General features: G+C 34.7%; 5 protein-coding genes across 6 annotated transcripts in view; 1 reads left to right on the top strand and 4 right to left on the bottom strand.

The window, feature by feature from the left end:
- Positions 624-2,850, top strand: LOC105161481 (probable pectinesterase 15). Of its 2 annotated transcripts, none has more exons than XM_020693994.1 (5): positions 624-1,274; positions 1,386-1,557; positions 1,656-1,862; positions 2,021-2,281; positions 2,517-2,672. In XM_020693994.1, the coding sequence occupies exons 1-5, from the start codon at positions 820-822 to the stop codon at positions 2,532-2,534; spliced, it is 1,113 nt and encodes a 370-aa protein (XP_020549653.1). In that variant the 5' UTR covers positions 624-819; the 3' UTR covers positions 2,535-2,672. The 2 variants fall into 2 exon arrangements, with proteins under 2 accessions (XP_020549653.1, XP_011077480.1); XM_011079178.2 differs by having other exon boundaries at positions 627-1,274; positions 2,021-2,274; positions 2,517-2,850.
- Positions 4,583-10,452, bottom strand: LOC105161337. The gene is made up of 2 exons (XM_011078984.2): positions 8,888-10,452; positions 4,583-6,126 (listed from the first exon to the last, which is right to left on the bottom strand). The coding sequence occupies exons 1-2, from the start codon at positions 10,351-10,353 to the stop codon at positions 4,611-4,613; spliced, it is 2,982 nt and encodes a 993-aa protein (XP_011077286.2). The 5' UTR covers positions 10,354-10,452; the 3' UTR covers positions 4,583-4,610.
- Positions 13,257-15,132, bottom strand: LOC105161338 (UDP-glycosyltransferase 73C3-like). The gene has a single exon (XM_011078985.2). It carries the CDS (start codon positions 14,937-14,939, stop codon positions 13,395-13,397), a length of 1,545 nt encoding a protein of 514 aa, XP_011077287.1. The 5' UTR covers positions 14,940-15,132; the 3' UTR covers positions 13,257-13,394.
- Positions 18,443-20,712, bottom strand: LOC105161340 (UDP-glycosyltransferase 73E1). The gene has a single exon (XM_011078986.2). The coding sequence runs from the start codon at positions 20,127-20,129 to the stop codon at positions 18,642-18,644; it is 1,488 nt and encodes a 495-aa protein (XP_011077288.1). The 5' UTR covers positions 20,130-20,712; the 3' UTR covers positions 18,443-18,641.
- The window catches only part of LOC105161341 (protein SHOOT GRAVITROPISM 6), a gene marked incomplete in the record, with an annotated part of 30,544 nt that continues 28,881 nt past the window's right edge, over positions 20,854-22,516 (bottom strand). The window contains 2 exon segments of the mRNA XM_020693814.1: positions 20,854-21,407; positions 21,496-21,603. Of these exon segments, the coding sequence (XP_020549473.1) occupies positions 21,225-21,407; positions 21,496-21,603 (291 nt within the window).

The raw sequence follows: 22,516 nt of genomic DNA on the forward strand, positions 1-22,516 counted from the left end.
CAATCAGACCGATCCACGACTGGGCTTGGATTTAAAAATAAATATAATTTGGGTCTATTCAAAAGTTTAAAATCATCCCAAAATCGACTATAAACAATAATGTATTGATCCAAAACTTAATTTTTTTTAAATTGGTCTGTGCTGATCCGACCTTCGGTGCACCTTCACTTGAAAGCCCGAAACGCACTTTCTCTGACCATCTTCAAGTGTCGAATGTTGTTAAAAGTTTTGAGCTGTTATCGTAAGATTAAGCAATTGGCATGCATGTGCGTCTCAAAATAGTAATGATCTTCCTGTCACTTGTCGTAGTTATAACGTTTCCATTGCGCTTCAAATGCTATTTAGGCATTATTTTAAAGAGGAGCTTGACATCTAATCCAAGGATTGGAAATCTCCGACTCCCACAATGTTCTTGGCTGTTTTTCTCCAAAGATGTACCCTTAAATCTAATCCCAGATATAAAATAAGCATTGAAGGAGTCGTAAAATTACTATCACGTTTTCTCCATTCAACAACCGAGTTCAACAAAATCACACACCATAATTACCCTTCTAGACCATCATCATCATCTTACACTCAAAACTATCAGACTTGACTTAGCGTGTGACTTATTCTATCTCCATTTGCAGCCCATATCTTCTCTTCACAATGTAATCATCATATCCTCACCACACAGACCAAATGAACTTCCTTTTCTTACCTCCTACGTCTAACCCTCAAAACCCACCAATAAAACAACATGAAACAATCCCCACATGACACTAATCTTAAACTAAACACAGAACAACATAAACAACTACAAGTGTCCTGTCCTAAACCATGAACACCAAAACTACAACCTTCTTTTGGCTCACCACCATAGCCGTTGTGCTTGTTTCCGTCATAGTTTCCCTGCATTCCTCCCACTCTTTTGGTTCAAGCATCAGCACGTCGGTAGACAGTATTCATCGGATCTTTGAACTTGAGTTTTTTGGTAAGGTAGCCAGAAAACTTGGCGTAGAGGACATTGTCGTTTCCATTCTAGAAAGAATCGTCTATAGTAGACATCATCATCATCATCATCATCATCATCACCATCATAGGAGGGGGAATGAGAGTTCATGCAATGACAGCCTATGGAAGTCTGATCTCATTTCCTTGTACAACGTTAGTGTTGTTTACACAGTCGATACAAAGGGCTGCGCTAATTTTAGCAGCATGCAGAAAGCGATCGATGCTCTGCCCGATTTCAGTCATTCTTGGACACTTATCATACTTGACTCAGGCACATATAGGTAATTAGTTCTTATTATATAATAAACTCTGTAAATTACGCTCCTTGCATGGGTTGCACATTCATAATATGACTATAATTCTTACATTTATGAGGAATCATAATTTGACAGGGAAAAAGTAGTGGTGAGCTCTAACAAAACAAAGTTGATAGTTCAAGGTCAAGGTTACCTCAACACCGCGATAGCATGGAACGACACAGCCAATTCCACCGGAGGGACAAGCTATAGCTCTACATTTGCCACATTTGCTCCCAGCTTTGTAGCTTATAACATTAGTTTTATGGTATTCTTTCATGATCTATATACATTCAGCAATTTTCCTTCTGTTTTCCCCAAAATCCGAGGATCTAAATTGTGCAATGAATTAATTTGTCTGGTAAGAACACAGCACCAGCCCCAGATCCAGGGGAAGTTGGAGGACAGGCAGTGGCATTAAGGGTTTCAGGTGATCAATCTGCATTCTACGGCTGTGGATTCTATGGAGCACAAGACACACTAAATGATGATCAGGGCAGACATTACTATAAAGAATGCTACATCCAGGGATCCATCGATTTCATCTTCGGAAATGGCAGATCACTCTTTGAGGTACATATGGATCAGAATTAATCATTTCTGTGTACCAAACAATCCTAATTATTGTGACATGTAATTTTCTTCTATGACAACTTGTTTTAGTCCATTTCCAGCTAGCTGCATATGTTAGGTGAAAAAATTCATTGCATGTATCCGAATTTATGCTGCAGGATTGCACGATTAATTCGACAGCAAAAGAAGTATCGTCTGGTGGGATCAGCGGATGCATCACGGCTCATGGAAGAGATTCAGCCAACGAGAAAACGGGCTTCGCTTTCGTGAATTGCAGCATTAGTGGGAGTGGAAAAGTGTGGTTGGGGCGAGCTTGGGGGCATTATGCTACTACGATTTTCTTGAAAACATACATGTCTGAAGCTGTTGCTGCTGAGGGCTGGAATGATTGGAGGGACTCTTCTAGAGACCAGTCTGTGGTTGATCCTTGTTGCTAATTATATATTTCCTCAAGACTACATTAACACATCACACATCTTCATTTTCATGTCACACGTTTTCTTGAAATGGTAATAAAAGAACACTAACTGAAATAAGTTAATGATCCTAGTCAGGCATCATCAACAGTGAACTTAGCTCCCCCTTTTCTAGGATTCTGTTAACATTACTGTTACATTGGTAATGAAAGTTTTAAATTTAATATTTTTTTTCCAGAACGGTGTCGTTCGGTGAGTACGAGTGCTACGGGCCGGGAGCCAACTCTACGTATAGAGTAGCATATGGGAAGCAGTTGAAGCAATCAGAAGCAGCTCCTTACCTTGATGTTTCATTCATTGATGGAGAAGAATGGCTTGTTTCTGCCTCCAAAAATTCACTGCAATTTCTTGATACTCCTGGACGATCAAACAGATCTTGCTCACTCTAAATTTTAACTAATAATTATATATAATCATTGTTATTTACTTCATCTGTTTAGCATTAAGTGCTGATTGATTACGTATTATAGTCGACCATTAACATGATGTTCTTGATATGGATGAGATAATCCAGGGCCTCATTTTCTATAGTATATATATATAATATTTCATGAGAAGCAACATGATCAGTTAATTAATAATAAGGCTTACGCCATATTTATTCGATTTTCTGTCCGATTAAGACATGCATCTGAAGAATTTTATTTGGATCCTGAATGCATGAATGAGCTAATAGGTAGGTTTGGTTCTTGATTTAGGTGGTTAGGTTTTACCATAAATATTTTTGTCAATAATGAAATTCAAAACCTTGGAAATTTGTACAGATGCTCTTAATTCTTCTCTTAACAACTAAAGGGGCTAACATTTGCGTGTTATTTTATATTCAGATGGTATCGATTCTGCCACAATAAAATTTAAATCTAGATATATATAAATTCATGATAATCAACTAATCATTCCATCTACCAATAAATTGGGTGGTGTGTTAAGCACTTCGGACTTATAAATTTTATGTGACGGGACGAACTTAAATATTGTGTACAATTTGCATCCAACAATGCAGGGTGTGTTTCTTTTTCCATGCGGCTGAAATTTAAGATTGGCCCATCAACCCGCCAAGTGAAATTACGGATGTAAGTAGGTGACTGACGACCATGCAAAAGGCCAAAAATAAATAAAAAGGAGGCATTTCATCTCAAACACTTTATTGAAAACGAATTTAAAAATGTTTATTATGGCCGGTCATAATATTTTAAAATTTTCTCTTTTTTCTCATTTTTTGAGAATTTGATGTTTTAATTTATTTTTATTTTTATATCATATTTTAAATAAAATATTATATTTATTACATACACATAAAAATAGCATAATTTTATATTACAATAATATTGGTGATACGACAGCTTGGTAACAGAGTGGTGACGTTAACACTGTTGATACAGGAACGACCTTCTAGAAACAGATAAAGACGTGACCTAAAACCACCGCCTCTAATACTGAATGTACGTGTTTGCTGCTGTCGCCACGTATGGTACTGTATCATTTCATTTCAATGAGAAAAAATAATAGTTATTAAAATTTAATAATATCATATTAATTGAGTTATAATGTAATATTAGAAAGAAATTGAGTTTTCAGCGCATAATTGGAAAAATAAAATAATTAATTGGGTTTATATATATATATATATATATATTTGGTATTTTTATTGTTGCTTTTTCATAGTGGGCAGTTTTCTCCAAAAAAAATCTAAAAATTCCAATAAAATCCTTAAGTACTTCTGTGAAATTATATCTATTTCAGTGTTTGAGTTGGGACTGAGGGATTCGTGTTTAAGGATTTTAATTCATTCTATAAATAGTTTTAAATTATGAAACTTTAATTTATTTTGAATTGAATTGGATGTTATTGTAATTAATTTTAAATTCTTAATATAAATTATTGAAAACTTTTTTTTTAGATGCTTACATTCGAATGTAGTCTAAGTGTTTGTATATTTTATAATAATTATTAATAAGTAGTGATAAATATTAACTTGTAAACTGAAATCCATCGATTAATGAGAAGAAAAGAGCACATAAAAATTGCTTATTATTGTATAAATGCCTAGTATTTTTTACAGTTAAAAAAATAGTAATTACTGAAAGATCAATACTGGAATGAGATTTTTTTATTATAAGTTTTTGCATCTTTTATTTCGTTTTACAGGTACACACTACGTGTATAGCATATTTTCTTTATATAAGATTGATTAACTTTTGTGCAAGAGCGCTTAAATGCAAAATGAAAAAAGATGCAAAAAAATCCAAGGAAAAGAAATGGAATAAAAAAGCTACTGAAGTTGCTCCAAGACATCCTGGATTAACATTGTGAAACTCATGTATGATGAACCTCCTTCTTCCACAGCATTGCTTGCCATTTTGGCAAGTTCCTCAGCTCTTTTTCTCCTCATTCTGCCTTCTTCACTTCCAACATCCATCAGCTTCTCAATTGCTCTTTTCACTTGATCCCACCTAACCAAATGTTCACTTTCGCCATTAAAACTCATACGCTCCTCAACCCCGACTCGCACTCCAATTCCCAACACATTCACAATGAGTTTTTCGTTGAAAAATTGTTCCGCAAACATAGGCCAAGTGATCATCGGCACACCGGCGCAAATTCCTTCCAGAGTTGAGTTCCAACCACAGTGCGTCAAGAACCCTCCCACCGAGGGATGAGACATGATAAGGATCTGCGGGGCCCATCCCCGGATAATCAGGCCTCTTTTTCCGACCCGTCCTTCCAATCCCTCATCAGTCAACCATTTCTCCACTTGTGCTGTGTAGTCTTGTTTTCTGATGATCCAAATGAAAGGGAAGTTCGAGGCTTCCAGGCCCGAACCAATCTCTTTCAACTGTGGAAAAGATATACGGCACATGCTCCCGAAACATGCGAGAATGACAGACTTTGGCTTCTTTGAGTCTAGCCAAGTTAGATAGTAATGCTCATCAATGGAGGCTTTGTTCCCTCTAGCAGACCTCTCCGAGAGTTCCTTATTGCAGACAGAAACGGGCCCAATGCACCAAACTTTTCCTTCTTTCTTTCTATATCCATCCAGATACCCGGGCTCCAACTCCTCAAAACTATTCACCAGAGTAGCCCGAGCTGAAATCCTGACCGGTATTGGTTGGTCTTCGTATTCTTCAGAACCACCTGCAGGCTTCCTGTGTGTAGGCAACTGTGCTCTGGTAAATTCAATTTTATGAGGTAAATCCGGCACCAGGAACGGCTCCGTGTCTGAGAGTATGCTTTCTTGATCAACTTGAGAAAGGTTGAGAGCGCACAAGAGAGTGAAACAGGATACAGTTTCAAAGTTGTATCTGGGGATCTTGAACTTTCGACAGACTTTCTCTGTCCAAATAATTGCGTTGGAGGAAACTATGCAGCTGGGCTTCGGTTCTAATTCCTCCATCAGCTTTTCCAGGGGACCCTGGAGCATGTCACAGGCCCGCATAAATTTCCAGGCTAATCCCATGGAATCAAGCGCATCTAAATTCTCACATCCCTCAGGGAGGCCAACTTCCTTGCACGGAAATTTGATGAGAATCATCTGGATTTTCAGATCTTGGGCCTTGGCGTAGTCGATCACTCCTTTGTACCTGATGGCGTTGAGGGGTGTGGTGACAATGGAAACAAACACGCCCCGTCGGGCGAGTAGTTTGGCAAAATCCGTCAGGGGAATGATGTGGCTTTGGGCCATTAAAGGCACTAAGAGGAAGTGGAGCTGCTCAATTTTGGACGCCATGGATTCGAATGGTTGAGGAGAAAGACCCGTCGTGGGGTTTATGTAAGAGAAAGATGGGTGAATTCAGAACTGTCAAGTTTGTAGGTAAAACGTCACAAGCTATAGAATGGAAATGTGCAGAATCAGACAGTCTCTCGTCCTTTTCGTAACGCTGATTAGGGACAAACGAAGATGTTCTAGAAGACATGCCAATATTTATAGAATTATTAATACATTAAAATTAATATGCTCTTACTTATTTCATTTAATTATATTTCTATATAATTATAATTGATTCGAAAATTTAGCAGTACTTTTAGAATGAAAATCTGTCTACCTAAAAAATATAGTTTTTGAAAAATTCTTTTTGAAAGGTCTTTTCTGTATTAAATTATTGAAAAAATATGTGAAAAAATAAAAAGAGAGGAAAAAGATAATGATTAATAAATTAATTAAAAAGATAAAAAAAATGGCATACAAGAAAAATTAAAAATACCCGAAGAGTGATTTTCAATTATATAAAGCGTATAAATAGATATTAAAAGTATGAACAGCTCTAAAACTTTTTCTCATTTTTTTGGTATAAATAAACTAACCTTGTAATACACTAATTTTAAGCTTAAATTCCTAATTATGACTAATTTTCTAAGTGCCTCAATTTATTGCCTCCAGAACGGTTCCGGTACATCCAGCAAAGTAGTCTAAGCAGGACTCCAAAGCTTGGTGCACACCTCTCAACCGTGCCTCAATTGTTGGGGAAAATTTTAAGTTAACGTTTGAGTCGATATTTTTTATTTTGTATGAATTGATTTTTCGCAATTTACTTATGTAATTTTATAATTTTGATAATTTTAATTTTTTATCAACTAATTTGATTAAAAAATTATATGAGATTTGCATATGATTTAATTAAATTGTAATTTTAGTTTTGTAAACCAATTCGTAGAAGATCATAAATGCCAACTTTCCTAAGTTATAGGACTAAAAATATCAATATCATTTAAGTTACAGGACTAAAATTACAACTTAATTGGGTCATATACAAATTACATACAATTTTCTTGATCAATTTGATCGAGAAAAGATGAACATTACTTCAAATTACATAACTAAATTGTAAAAATAAATTTATATAGAATCAAAAATTCTGTATTCCATAAATTATAGGACTAAAATTATATTTTTCACCTATTGTTGCGTATCTCTACTTGTTACAAATTACATCTTGTTGTTGCATCCAAACATATAAATGTTGACTAATATGGTAAATCAGAAATAGCCCACACCAGTCAGGCATATGATCGAACATCTTACCGATGCATGTCCATATCCTCCTCAGGCATCTGTGCCCCGATCCCGCGAGCACTTAATATAGATCGTGTAGTCGGGAGTGCATTCTCAACCGCATACATTTATTATTTGACACATACATGGAAGTGATCGCCCTACGATATCTCGTGTTTATAGCTCTTAATTAATTATGCCTGAACTACAGGTGATTATCGGTTAGCGTTTCCTTTATGTAGTGATTAAGGATTTCAGAGGTTCTGCTTAGATAAGACAGGCTAGCAACCGACGCAATTATCAGGGGAAGGCCGATTAACCAACCTACTTCGACCATGAGGACTGAAAAAATAATTACCCGTGATTTTAAAATTAATAAAAATTGTTTGAGAAAAGATAACTTATGAAAAGTTATTTTATTTTAATTTTCTTCTTTTTCATATAGTTAATAAAAATAATAGAAATTTAAATGACATATATCTTCGATAGCTAGAACATATTACATTATTTTTTTAAAAAAATATGAAACCCATGAGTCGGGGTTACATATATATGGAAGAAGAAGAGATGTATATATCACTACAGTAGGGTTGGTTATGTTTATCTTTTAGTAAAAAGTGTAGCTTTTTGAGATATGTCAATTAATGAATTAATTAAGGAAAAGTATTTGTTCGGTTTGGTCGTACCAAATCTATCACATAACAAGTGCATCATACTTATTGATTATTTTTCCTAAAAATTGTACACCAATCACATAACACACTTGTCCTGTGATTGATTCCGGTTTGGCCGAGTCGGGCTAGAACAAAAATTTTCTCAACAAGTATATTGTACTTGTTATATAATTAATTCAAATTCAGTTGAGTTAGGTCCGCTCTAGAATTAATCCTAATTTAGTGCCTTTAATAATTAGTTGCATTTTTTGTTTTCTTTGCCTGGCTCTCCAGCTATAGGGAATATCGATCCAGGGAAAGGAACGACGAAAACCCAAAGAATTACAGGAACAAACAAAACAAAAAGTGGGTAATTAACTTATGAATTTTTAACTAAGTATTTCATTCTATCTGAGTAGATAAAAATATACTATGTTAATGAGAAAATACAGGGTAATTGGCAAAACTAAAATACCAACATTATATTTATTTTTATTTCCAAGTTATCTTTGAGATGAGTCAAAATATACCAAATGTTTGTTATCATACACCTTATTTGGATGTTTTTAACTGTTTTAGCATAAATACATATATATATATACACACAGATATACATAAATATATATAAAAAAGACATAATTTGACAATGATTTGATAATAACTTTTGTCTTCTAAAACACAACATTAAACATATAATATTTATTTTAAATTATCTCCAAAAACAAATCCACACATACATACTATTTCTAATACATACTTATTTTTATCTTTATTTTTCTCTCTCTATCTCCACAAAACACAACAAAACACACAAAAAATAAATCCGAAACATCAATCCTCCACTTTTTTTATCTAAGAATCTTAAATTATCAAAAAGGACTGCATATTCTAAGAATTAAGAACTACTTGGGTGCCTGCATGACATCTTGAATTAGCAATGTAATGTTCAGGTAAGAAGATCCCCCTTGTTCTAATGCTGCTTTTGCCATTTCGCCCAACTTTTGGGCTCTTCTTCTTCTATCCCTTCCCTCCTCTTCATCATCATCCATCAAATTTTCAATGGATTTCTTCACTTGATCCCACTTCACTAGTGCGTTACTTTGCTCTTCCACTGCTCCAGGAAAAGCACCAACCTCAACTCCGATTCTCACACCGATCTTGAGCACGTACACGATAAATTTCTCATTGTAGAATTGTTCCGCAAACATTGGCCAAGTGATCATCGGCACACCGGCACATATTCCCTCCAGAGTTGAGTTCCACCCACAATGCGTTAAGAATCCTCCCACAGATGGGTGGGACAATATGAGGACTTGTGGTGCCCATCCACGGATTATTAGGCCTCTTCCTTCAAGTCTTTCTTCGAACTTTTCCTCTGCCAGCCATTTCTCCACTTCCGCTGAAGCATCCAGGCTTCTGATGATCCAAATGAAAGCGAAGTTCGATGCTTCCAAGCCCAAACCAATTTCTTTAATCTGTGGAGCAGACATACGACAAAGGCTGCCAAAACAGGCGTAGATTACCGACCTGGGCTCCCTTGAATCGAGCCACGATATGCAATACTGCTCGTCGATTGAGGCCTTGTCACCTCTATCAGATTTCTCAGCTAGGTTCTTGTTACATAGAGATACTGGACCAATGCACCAAAGACGTTGACTTTCCTTTCTGTACCCCTCCACGTACCAGGGCTCCAGCTCCTCAAAACTATTCACCAGAGTTCCTCGTGCAGAAAGCCGATATGTTTTTATTTGGTCTACAAGTTCTTTAACATGGTCTGAAGATTTTCTCGTAGTTCCCGGCAACTGGGCCTTAGTAAATTCAACTCTGTGAGGTATATCCGGCACCAGAAACGATTCTGAATCCGAAATTTCAGTTTCTTGAATTTGAGCCTGAGACAGTTTGTGAGAGCACAAGAGAGTGAAACACGATACAGGCTCGAAAATATACCTTGGAATCTTGAAATTGTCCGCAACTTGTTGCGTCCAGGGAAGGGCATTGGTGGAAATTATGCAACTGGGGCTTGGGTCCAATTTCTTTATCATTTCTTCCAGTGGGGATTTCAGCATCTCACAAGCTAGGATAAACTCCCCGGCTAAATCCATTGAAGTTAGCGAATCCATGTTTTCGCATCCCGGAGGCAGGCCAACTTCGCTGCCTTGAAATTCCAGGGGAATCATTTGAATTATCAAGCCAGACTCCAGAGCGTGCTGGATTGCTGCTTTGTACCTGATGGAATTAAGGTGTGTGGTGATTATGGAGACAATCACGCCACGACGGGCGAGTAATTTAGCGAAGTCCGTTAAGGGAATAATGTGACTTTGTGACATTAAGGGAACAAGGAGGAAGTGAAGTTGATTAACTTCTGAAGCCATTGATGGAATCAAGAAACTGGAGATAGTAGAGATGAAGGATGAGTGGAGAAGAAGGCTACTAAGGATTTAATAGTAAACCTGCCGACCTCGAAAATTTCTATTTCAAATCTGATTGGCCAAATCTAAACTCATTCATTATCTTTGGATTAATGTTTTGAGTGTTTCTGTTTTGATGTTTTGGAGATAGAGAGAGAAAAATAGAGATAAGTTAATATGTGTTTTGAGATAAATGATATGTTTGGATTTGTATTTTGATATAATATAAAATATTATAAAATAAGTAGTGTAGGTTTGATATTGAGATTTGGGATACAGGAGTTACTGTTTATTGTCAAATCATGTCTTTTACTATATATATTTAGTAATATATATATATATATGTGTATGTATATAGTATTTTATTTGTTAGTGAAATATAATATATATATTTATGTTAAGTAATTTTTTTTTATTGAGGCATTTCTTTTTATATTTTAAATAATAATTATAATTTTAATGCATAATTAAATACATTGTAGTATTGTCACCAAAATAATTTTGTTAGACTTTATCTTTGGAATGAAAAAATATAATATATAAAATTTAAATAAAAAATTTAGAATTAAGTATGTATTATTGGTATATTGTCCTCAATTTAGAAAAATTTTAAATATTTTAATCAAATAGCATTGACAGTAAATATATTTAATATCAATGATTTTATAAGTTAATAATTATTTTTTAGTATTAATTATTAATTACATTTCACATATATTATACATTAAATAATATATAATACATATAACACAAATAATTTAAAAAAAACAATTAAAAAAGGAGAGAGAAAAGAAAGAAGAGAGAAGAAAGAAGAAAGAAGAAAGAAAAGAAAGAGAAAAAACTGCAGAGACAGTGAATGAAAAGAAAGAAGAGAGAGTGAAAAGAAATCCAAAAATAATAAAGAGAGAAGAAAGAAAAAAAAAAAAACAAAAAACCAAAATTAAATAAGTAAAAATTGACTATTTTTAACATTTAGGTAATAATTTTGACTTTATACAAATTATAATTTATTAGTAAGTAATTATCAAGTTAGGATAGATTTAAAATAGGAATGAAAATTTTAAAAACAGTAAAAAAATAAAGTATGAGAAACATATTTAAATTTGGCATAATTAAATCTTTTACCCATTTATATTTCCATTCAACTTTCATTCCATAATTGTTTCACTATTCAAATTCAAACAAATTTTACCCATTTCCTATATTACTTGAGTTTAAGTACTAATTTAAATTTTCTATGTACTTTTTCTTTTTCTAGACTATAATATCACATTCACATTAATTTTATCATAAATTTAATTGGAGTTGTCACCATAAAAATAAATTATGAAAAACCCTCGCAAATTTTGTCAAAGCATCAATACATAAGTAAAACAATAAATTAAGTAAAAAATTTAAGGTTTTTTAAATATTAAGTAAATCCCGTCAATTGATTTATTAAAACCTTATCACTATGTTTGTTTTCATTTTCAAGTTATTTTCGGGACGAGTCAAAACATACTCAATGCTTGCCATCATTCAGAAACATCTTATCTAGGTGTTTTAAACTATTTTAATTAACATAAATATACACATAAATATACATAAATATATATAAAAAAGACATAATTTGACAATGAATAGTAATTTTTGTCTCACAAAACACAACATTAAACATACAGTACTTATTTTAAATTATCTTCAAAAACAAATCCAAACATACATATTATCTAATACACACTTATTTATCTTTGTTTTTCTCGCTCTATCTCCATAAAATATAACAAAACACTCAAAAAACGAATCCAAACATTATATATATATTCAATGTATTTTTAGTTGACAAATACACACATATATATATATTTATTAATTTTTTTCGGCACCAAATACCTATACCCATCCAGGATTCTTAAAGGGTTCATATAAACCCTAATTAGACCCAAAACACTTATTGCAATGAATATAAGTCCGGACTCAATCTAATTTGAATATGTATATTAACTTATATTTTGTGGGTATATTAACTATTACAACAGTATTGTCCGCTTGTTAACAGACTCACAAACTCGAAGGTGATGTAGTCCAAAAAGTGTGTGGAACCCAGAAACAGATAAGACCAATTTTGAGTTAGAACAACTCCTTTCTTCCAAAACCAAAGACGTGTTTGTTCGAGGCACGGTAAGTGATAATAGCTGGAAAGGAACTTCCACCATTTTATCCTTGTATTGGCTTCAGCCTTTTTGTGAACGTAATTATTAGTTAATGGAAAGTTGATCCATTTGCAGTAAATGGAAGACAGAGAACACGTTATTAGATTTCGAGGTTGGCTTTAAGTATAGTTTTGGTCATGTAATTTTGATATTTTGATATTTTTATCTTTTATTTTTTTAGGATTGCAATCGTATGTAACTTTTTTATATTTCGTAATTTTGATCCTTTTTATTGCCAAATTTTGCATAAAAATCACCAGAATAAATCATGAGCACCTCAAATAATTCAGCCTTTCATGAGTACCATCAAATTTTGCATTCTAAGACTACCTCCAAATTCAGATATCATATTCAACTATCAAGAAAAAGAAACTACAGTAGAAGTTGGGAGCCATGGACGTCATTAAAAATGGATGAAAATGAAGTTTGGGGTTAATTTTGCAAATGTTTTAATATTTTTGGTACCAAAAGGAAATTCTAGTAAATTGTAGGACAAAAAAACAAACCCCCTCCTTTATGGACCAAAAGAGTAATTATTATAAGTTCTCCCTTTTAATTTTTTTCTTTCTTCTGAAAAGAAAAATTGGCATTATAGTAAATTATGTCAATTTACTCATCATATAATTTTGTAATACAAATTTGACAAAACCAAAACCACACGTACCAAGCACGCAATACAAAGAAATATCTTTCAATTTCTCAAAATAGTAAACAAACAGGCAAGACATCAAATCCACCGCGAGAATCCATTAACAGAAGGATTGTTTTCTTTCTTTCTGGAAACGAAGTGACACTGACGCCATTTTCTGTGTCTCAGTGGACCATGACAACATCAGAATTTTCATGATCTACCAATGCATTTTCATGATTTGCAGATCGGTCTCCAGAGTTTGCTTGTTCCGCCATGACATCTTCAATGAACAAAGTCATATTCAGGTAAGAGGAACCCCCTTCCTCCACTGCCCTTTTCGTCATTTCCCCCAGCTCTTTAGCTCGTTTTCTCCTCTCATTCCCTTCTTCTCCCCCGTCCATCAACCTCTCAATAACACTCTTAATCTCATCACTCTTCACCAGCGTTCCCACACTCTCCTCTTCTCCAAACACAACAGGCGTTTCAATACCAACTCTTATTCCTGTCTTTATCACCTTCACAATGAACTTCTCATTGCAATATTGCTCGGCGAAAAGCGGCCATGTTATCATCGGCACGCCTGCCGTTATTCCTTCCAGAGTCGAGTTCCATCCACAATGCGTCAAGAATCCTCCTATAGACAGATGAGAAAGTATCAGCACTTGAGGGGCCCATCCACGGATCAAGATGCCCCTGTCCTTGATCCTTTCCTCGAATTTTTCTTCCAAAAGCCATGTTTGGAATTCTTCAGATGCATTTCGGAGAACCCAAATGAAGGGTCTCTTTGAAGCTTCCAACGCTAAGCCGAGCTCGATCAGTTGTGAAGTAGGCAGGCAGGATAGGCTTCCGAGGCAAACATAAATAACCGAGCCTGGTTCCTGCAAGTCGAGCCATTTCAGGCATTCTTGTCCGCCAATAGAGGTTTTGTTTCCTCTTTCAGTCTTGTCTGAGTCACTTTTGTTGCACAAGGAAACAGGACCAACACACCACACCTTCTTTCCTGTGGCTTTCATGTATTCTTTAATGTAATCAGGTTCCAGCTCTTCAAAACTGTTGGCAACTGTTCCAAATGCTTCTCCCTCAGCCTCTGCCATCTGATCCCAGAGCTCCCTCCAATCAGAATTCCGTTCATTTGGAGTGCCTCTGAGCTGAGCTCTAGTTAACTCAATTCTATCAGGCAATCCAGGCACGACAAAGTACTCAGTATCAGAAGCTATAGTTTCCAAATCTTTGGAAATTCGTATGATGTGCGTGCATAAGAGAGAAAAACAACACGTCCCATGAAAGAGAATTCTTGGAATGTGCAACTTCCGAGCAACCTTCGTGGCCCAAGGATAACACATATCAGCAATGAAGCAGCGAGGAAAGGGCTTCAGCTGCCGGAGCAACTCCTCAACCTGCTCATTCAGCATGGCTGTAGCTCTGAAGAATTTCACTCCACAATCGATCGACGGGAGCATGTCGAAATTCTCACAGCCATATGGAAGCCCGGCTTCAGCGCATGGAAATTTGAGGTGGATTATACGAATGTTGAGTCCAGAGCCGATTTCACGGTCGATGACCGACTGAAATCGGTCGGCATTATGAGGGGTTGTTAGAATGGTGATCGTCAAACCGCGCTTGGTCAGCAACCTGGCAAGATCCACCATTGGAATCATGTGGCCTTGGGCCAGGAAAGGAAGCAAGACGAAGTGAGGGTTTTGTTCTTGGATGGCCATTGACGCCATTCTAGTTACAGGGGTGAGGATCTGAAGGGATTCACTCGCTTATTCTGATCCTGGTGGTTTTACAACTGAAGGCTTTAAATAATTTTTTCATGCTACTGATCATTTTGTCCGTTTTCCGGCTGTTTTAACACACTGCCAGAGAATCCTGCGGCCCAAAATTTTATGTCACTAGCTCGACGTAAAACGAGGTTGTGGATATTCACCAAGAGCCTTCTATCATAGTTTTGAGCTAAGCGTGCATACAAGTTCATATTATCATTATTACAAGGGTAATTACAAAAACATCCTACAAATTTTGCAAAATTATAAATATTTTCTTTATTTAAAAAATTATAAATACATCATGATATTTGACGAAATTATGTAATCTTTAAGTTAAATTGTGGAACTATCAACTTTGCTCTTACTATAACTTTTTAATTTTTTTAAAAAATTTAAAAATTTATAAAAAAATTGAACGAGGTTGATAGAAAAATTATAAAGAAAATTATCCACTTAGTCTATAAAAAATTATAAAATTTTAAAAATAAATAAAATTATAATTTTTAATTCATAAGGGCATTTTTGGTCAATTCACCGTATAAATGGAAGAAAGTTTAACGGATTAGGCTAATTATTAGACGGTTGTTAGAATTAGGGATATTGGTAATTTTTTAAACAATGAGGAGTATTCATAATTATGGCAAACCTGAGGAAAGGTTGTTGTCATTTACTCTTAATATAATATCAAACATATATTAAAATGTGATATAAAAATCTAATAAGTATTAGTAAGGGAAAATTATAATTCCATAATTATACAGAACGGTAATTTGAATCCAACTTAATTACATTTTTAGTCTTATAAGGCATTTTAATTTTGTAATTTATTATAATTATAAAAACGACCCTCCAAATTTTTAAATTCACTATTTCAAGGCAAAAGCAATCAAAATTTTCAAAGTTACCCAAAAATTAATTGATTTTTCCTGAAATGGCAAATAGGTATGATATGGCAACTTATGCTACTGCATTATTTTCTTTTTTAGCATTAGCCACCACTTATCATGTGCACATCAGATGTGTCTTTTTAATTTTTATCGGCAAATAACTGATAGGCGTTTCGAACTAATTCTTTTGTTTTTTTCCAAAATTGCGAGATAAAAAGAATATTGAAGAATCAATATATCGTCTTAATAAAACATTAAAAACGTATAATTACATTTCAAAAAATATAATTAAAATTTTCAATCTTAGTAGTATTCATAGATTCTGCATTAAAAAAAGATGATATATTAAAAATAAAATTGTCACAAAGTTATATATTTGAGTGAATTGGCATATACGCCCCACGCTCTGACAACTGCATCTAATGACCGACTCATCGTTCCTATCACATCCCCAACACCTAAAGCTAGAGAGTGCAGAATATCTTCTAGAAGCTATCAGGAGATTAATATCACTAATATAAGATTCCAACTGAAATTTTTACCGTAAAAGTGATTAATTTACAAATCGTTACCGCAAATTAGCTTAGATCCATGGTGTAGGACGACTTCAGCAAACCTCTGAATATGATGTTGGAACTAGACGATTTAAACTTCATTATAAAAAAATACAATATTTAATCATTAATAATCAACAGCTAATGTATTACGTAGTTCAGAAGACTATATGTTGGTTAACAACAAAATAGTCGCAGTAAATAGTTATTGACCACGATCATACAACGGTTATTGGAGTAGGTATTTGTGAGAGTGGTTAAATTATTTTAACCATAACAAATAATTTTTTCATAGTGGCAAACCTATGTTTTGGCATTGATTTTATTTAATCATGCTCAATAAAAAAAAATTGTCATGATTTTTAGCAATTAAAATTAGAGCCAATAATCATTTTTTTTTTCTAGTGCTTTTTGCTGAGTCGAATTTGAGCTTATATGTTTCAATTTAATACAAAATATTGTGCAATATATTCTTACTAAATTCTATTAATATCTCGTTTTTTATTTAGATAATATTATTATTACTTATATTGTTTAATCAATGTCCATATAGAAATAGATTTAATCCATAATTAGTATTTTTCAAATTTAGCATATAAATAATTATTTAGTGTAATTTTATAATTTTTATTGATCTATTTTAATATCAATTATTCATCCCTTGTACTTCTGCGAATTAATAAAATCTAACAAATAACAATAACTTGTATATTTATCCTACGAGTGTATTCTTTTCAAGACATATAAATATGGATAATTCTGTTATACTTCTTAATAAACGTTCAAAATTAGTAATCACCACGAATTCCTTTACTATTATTATTATTTAAAATAATAAATTATTATTAATTGAAATAACTCGATTATAATTAATTTTACCAAATATAATACTTAATGAAAATAATTACATCAATCATACCTAATTAATAAAATCATCATAAATTAATACTAAAGATAGTTTGAACAATTAGACTTATATTTCATTTATATTGTATAATAAATGCCCTAAGATATAGTCATTAATTAGTTCAAAATTATTTCATTGAAAAGTTTTCTTTTTCTTTTTTAAGCTCCTCAATTTAAGCTTCAACCCAAGCAACTAAGCTCGTCAAGCTCGAGCTTGAACTCGAAATCATGGCTCAAGTTCAGACTCGAGCCTCAAATTTCAGCCAAGTTCAATGATTTGTTCATTCCCTCTATTTAGACACATACGCTAATTTTAAATGAAAGTAATTCATCATTAATTTATAACGTGACGAAGAACTTAAACGAGCATGGACTAGTCTGATCGCTGTGCATCCCTTAGAACATCGGAATAAATATGACTTTTCACTATGATCAATTATAACAGTTAAAACTAAAATAGATACTAATTGATCATGATTGTACTACGACTTTAAACATTGTTTCCACAAGTGATGCCAAAATATTGCTACATTAAAAACTATGGCAAATATAACAAATATTTTGACCGTAGTATGTAAAACCATAGCAAATCTTGATTAGCCATGGTCAAAAGTTAAGCTTTCGCATTGATTTTATTTGACCGAAATAGGTAATATCAATTTGTTATAATTTTTAAGTTGTAGTAATTTATAAAAAAGGGAATAGTCATATTTTTGTAGTGAAAGCATATGGTTATACTGTTCTTGCTGTCAGCAGGCATTTACCATTTCCAGAAGACTGCGACAATTCATCCAAAACATGCCAAAATACAATGCGGTATTTGCTTGTTCTCATATGATCAATGGCACTGTTCTCTGTTTATTATAATTTGACATATCCAATGCAATGTTATTTAATATAAATTCCTAAAGACAAAACTGAAATTCAACTATAGAACACATAAGGGTGGTGTATTTTCTTAATTTTGTGCCTATTATCAAATTTACCTGCCTTTCTCTGAAGAGAAACTGCTATTATTATATCAAGTTACTGATCAGTTTCAATTTGGTAATACCAAAACTGAATAAGAGAATCACTCGTGTAACAAATAGAAACACCCCAATACAAAAATCAGTACTAAAAGAAGAAACTTTCTTCCATAGCAAAAATTTAAATCAAGGGCAAGAGAGTTTTGGCCGAATCAAAACAATCACAAAACAAGTGTAAAAATATATTTGTCGTATGATTGGTTCGATCAATTTTTCTGAACTGTGTACCAATCATACGGCCAAGTCAATTGCGTATAATTGATTCAAAAAGATTGGGCTGTGTTTTCACTTTTCTTGCTGTAGGCCTCCAGAGTTTGCTTGCTCTGCCATGACATCTTCTATGAACAAAGTCATATTAAGGTAAGAAGAACCTCCTTCCTCCACGGCCCTTTTCGCCATTTCCCCGAGCTCTTTAGCTCGTTTTCTCCTCCCATTCCCTTCTTCGTCCCCGTCCATCAACTTCTCAATAACCCTCTTAATCTCATCACTCTTAACCTGCACCCCCGCTGTCTCCTCTTGTCCAAAGAATACAGGCTGTTCAACACCAACTCTTACTCCTGTCTTTATTACGTTCACAATGAACTTCTCATTGAAAAATTGATCGGCGAAAAATGGCCATGTTATCATCGGCACGCCTGCCGTTATTCCTTCCAGAGTCGAGTTCCATCCACAGTGTGTCAAGAATACTCCAATAGACAGATGAGAAAGTATCAGCACTTGAGGGGCCCAACCTCGGACCAAGAGGCCCCTGTCCATGATTCTTTCCTCGAATTTTTCTTCCAAAATCCATGTTTGGAGTTCCGTAGATGCACTTCTGACAACCCAAATGAAGGGTCTATTTGAAGCTTCCAAGGCTAAGCCGAGCTCGATCAGTTGTGAAGTAGCCAGGCGGGACAGGCTTCCGAGGCAAACGTACACAACCGAGACTGGTTCCTTGGAGTCGAGCCATTTCAGGCAGTCGTGTTCACCAATGGAGGCTTTGTTGCCTCTTTCAGCCTTGTCTGAGTAATCTTTGTTGCACAAGGAAACAGGACCAACACACCAGAGTCTTTTTCCTTTGGTTTTCTTGTGTTCTTTGATGTATTCAGGTTCCAGCTCTTCAAAAGTATTGGCAACTGTTCCAAATGCTTCTACCTCAGCCTCTCGCATTTGATCCCAAAACTTACTCCAATCAGAATCCGGATCATTTGGGGTGCCTCTGAGCTGACCTTTGGTAACTTCAAATCTATCAGGCAATCCAGGCACCACAAAGGTCTCTGTGTCGGAAGTTATAGCTTCCCAGTCCCTGCAAATTGCTAGCATGTGCATGCATAGGAGAGAAAAACAGCTCGTCCCATGAAAAAGAATTCTAGGAATCCGCAATTTAAGAGCAACATCCGTGGCCCAGGGAAAACACATATCAGCAATTAAGCAGCTCGGAGGAGGCTTCAGCTGTCGGAGTATTTCTTCAACCTGCTCGTTCAGCATGGCTGTAGCTGTGAAGAAGTTGGCTGCATAATCCACCGAGGGGAGCATGTCGAAATTCTCACAACCATCAGGAAGCCCCGCCTCAGAAGATGGAAATTTGAGGTGGAGAATATGAATGTTGAGTCCAGAGCCAATTGCACGATCGATAACTGACTTAAACCGACCGGCATTATGGGGGGTTGTTAAAATGGTTATTGTCAAACCTCGCTTGGCCAGAAACCTGGCTATATCCACCATTGGAATCATATGGCCTTGCGCCATGAACGGAAGCATGACGAAATGAGGCTCTTGTTCTCGGATAGCCATTCTAATTGCAAAGAGCAGGAACTGGACGGATTTACTTATCTCATTCTGATGGTTTTCGGCTGCTCAGTGTGTAAATTAATCTCCCTTGCTAGGATTTTGCCTGTTTTGGCTGTTTTCGACATACTGAGAGAGAATCCTGTGGCCAAAAAATTATATGGCTATGAGAAATGACTTGTGGATAATTTTCACTGGTCCTGTTTATATGAAACAAATCAGAACATTCTATAGCGCATATGACAACTTCAGCAGCAAAGTGCGGCAAGAAACCAGCAACTTGCTGCTAGCGACTGCTACGTCCATACTGACAGGATGCACAAAAGGATTCCCCTTTTCCATAACATCCTGGAAATAGGAAATGGGGTGCAAATTTCCGATGAGTGTTCTCTCTCAAACAGAATGGAATTGAAGATATAGGCTGAAATTCATGTAGTTTGGCATGCTTAGGTAGGATTCATATTATAGCCATCAACAAAACTGCCAAGAATAAGGATGACGTGTAAGAGTGGCCACAATGATTGAGTCAGTTCTTAGATAGGAGGAACACACACATAATCCTCTGATAAACAACCAAAGCCTCGACAATATTTGGGGGTGAGAGGTGGAGGGAAACAGAGTCGAGAACCGATAACCTCGAGTTGCAATTGGTTTTCAATCTCATCATCAAAAGAGCAAATGAATTACTGGAACACATGCCATATGCCTGCAGTGTTCTAAGGGACTCAAGTTCCAGTGGTTCCATAAATGATAAAGCTCATTATCAGTAAGATGTACAACAAAGCTTTTCTATAATATACAGCGCGGATGTCCATAGCTCACGAGCTCACACATAATAGTGGAAGAAGCAACTAATATACATTACCTGCTTGCAGCCAATTTTACAAGGCCATAATTTCCTTTGTCCCAACTGCTTTACACCATATAAATATACAACATGATACATGCATATACACAGCAAGAAAAGATTATCGGTCATCTACACATACTGAGGCCAAGATGGTAAGTCTGAGAACCATCTTCATTACTGGAGCAGTGCAGCTCCCAGCATGTGTTGAAATGGCAAATTGGTAAAATATCACAGCATCTTGTATCAATACATCATGACCTCCTAGAAGATTCCATTTCACGTCCTGTCAGAATCGAGTCTGTGGGTTCCAGCCGAGCTACTTTCCAGGAACTTGAATTGGGCGACTTAAGTAGCAAACCAAGGGCCAACGAACCCGTTGCTCTTACAATTGCATCTGATGAGCGACTTATCTTTCCAATCAACATTCCAAAAACCTAAAGCACGAGAGTACAAAATATCTGATGTCAAAATCTTGCAGCACTTCAAAATAACAAATAGAAGTGAGGTTTGTAAATGAAAAACCTGGCTGTGGTAGAAGGCAGAGATATGCTGATCACTTGAAAAGGATATAACACTGCTACACAAATAAATGGCATTTGCTTGAATTACTGGCCAAGGAGCCTCAAAAGCCTGCACATATATAATCCAACTCAACGATTGTTCACAATAATTTTATACTAGAATACATATATTTCTGGTTCACAAATGAATGGAAGAATATTTTGACAATGTGTTAAAAGATCTAAAAGAACACAAGTAGTTTCGGCCCAAGGGATATACACTTTTAATAATTTAATATTTATCAACCACACTTATAATAACTAATTAGATGCACATTCATAAGATGCTAGCTCTGACTCATAATAATTTCTCGTACAATGGGCAGAAGACCCCACACTACCCTACCTCAGACCCAATATAATTAGATGAGTTGGCGTGGATAAAGTCTTAAACCCTAAAATACCATGGTTATCGGTATATATCTAATACCATAAAAATTTTCATTTAGCCACATTAACTTAAAATAATTGCATTTGTAAATTTTTAGTAAATCAAACAACTAGGTTTATCTAATATCTTAAATTCTTAAATTTTGTATTATTATTTTATATTTTTACTTATTGATACTTTAGCCAATTTGGAAAAAAATTCCTTCTTTGTTCTCGTAGTACCTCTAAATTAACTTTTCGATAAAATTAATTAAAACTTACTTCAATAGTTTACAAAATGAAAACCTACAAACAAAATTTGGAAATGTTGAACTAGATTAATATATGGAATACACAAAATTAGTTTGGACAATAGTCGTGGAAAAAAATCATCAAACCAAAGTTGAATGCAAATTCAAATGGAAAAGATATATAAGTGAAAATTGAATGTATTTTCAAACTCACCATTCATTTTACTAGCTCTTAAGTTTTCATTCTATTATGAACTTATCTTGATTTCGTAGGAAGATCATTATTTAAATTTTAATGGCAGTTATTCACACCACTGAATAATTAGATCTTTATTATACCAATCGGGAGTTCATGAAATCATA

Source organism: Sesamum indicum, linkage group LG5, assembly GCF_000512975.1.
Source record: "Sesamum indicum cultivar Zhongzhi No. 13 linkage group LG5, S_indicum_v1.0, whole genome shotgun sequence".
In the NCBI taxonomy this organism is placed as follows: domain Eukaryota; kingdom Viridiplantae; phylum Streptophyta; class Magnoliopsida; order Lamiales; family Pedaliaceae; genus Sesamum; species Sesamum indicum.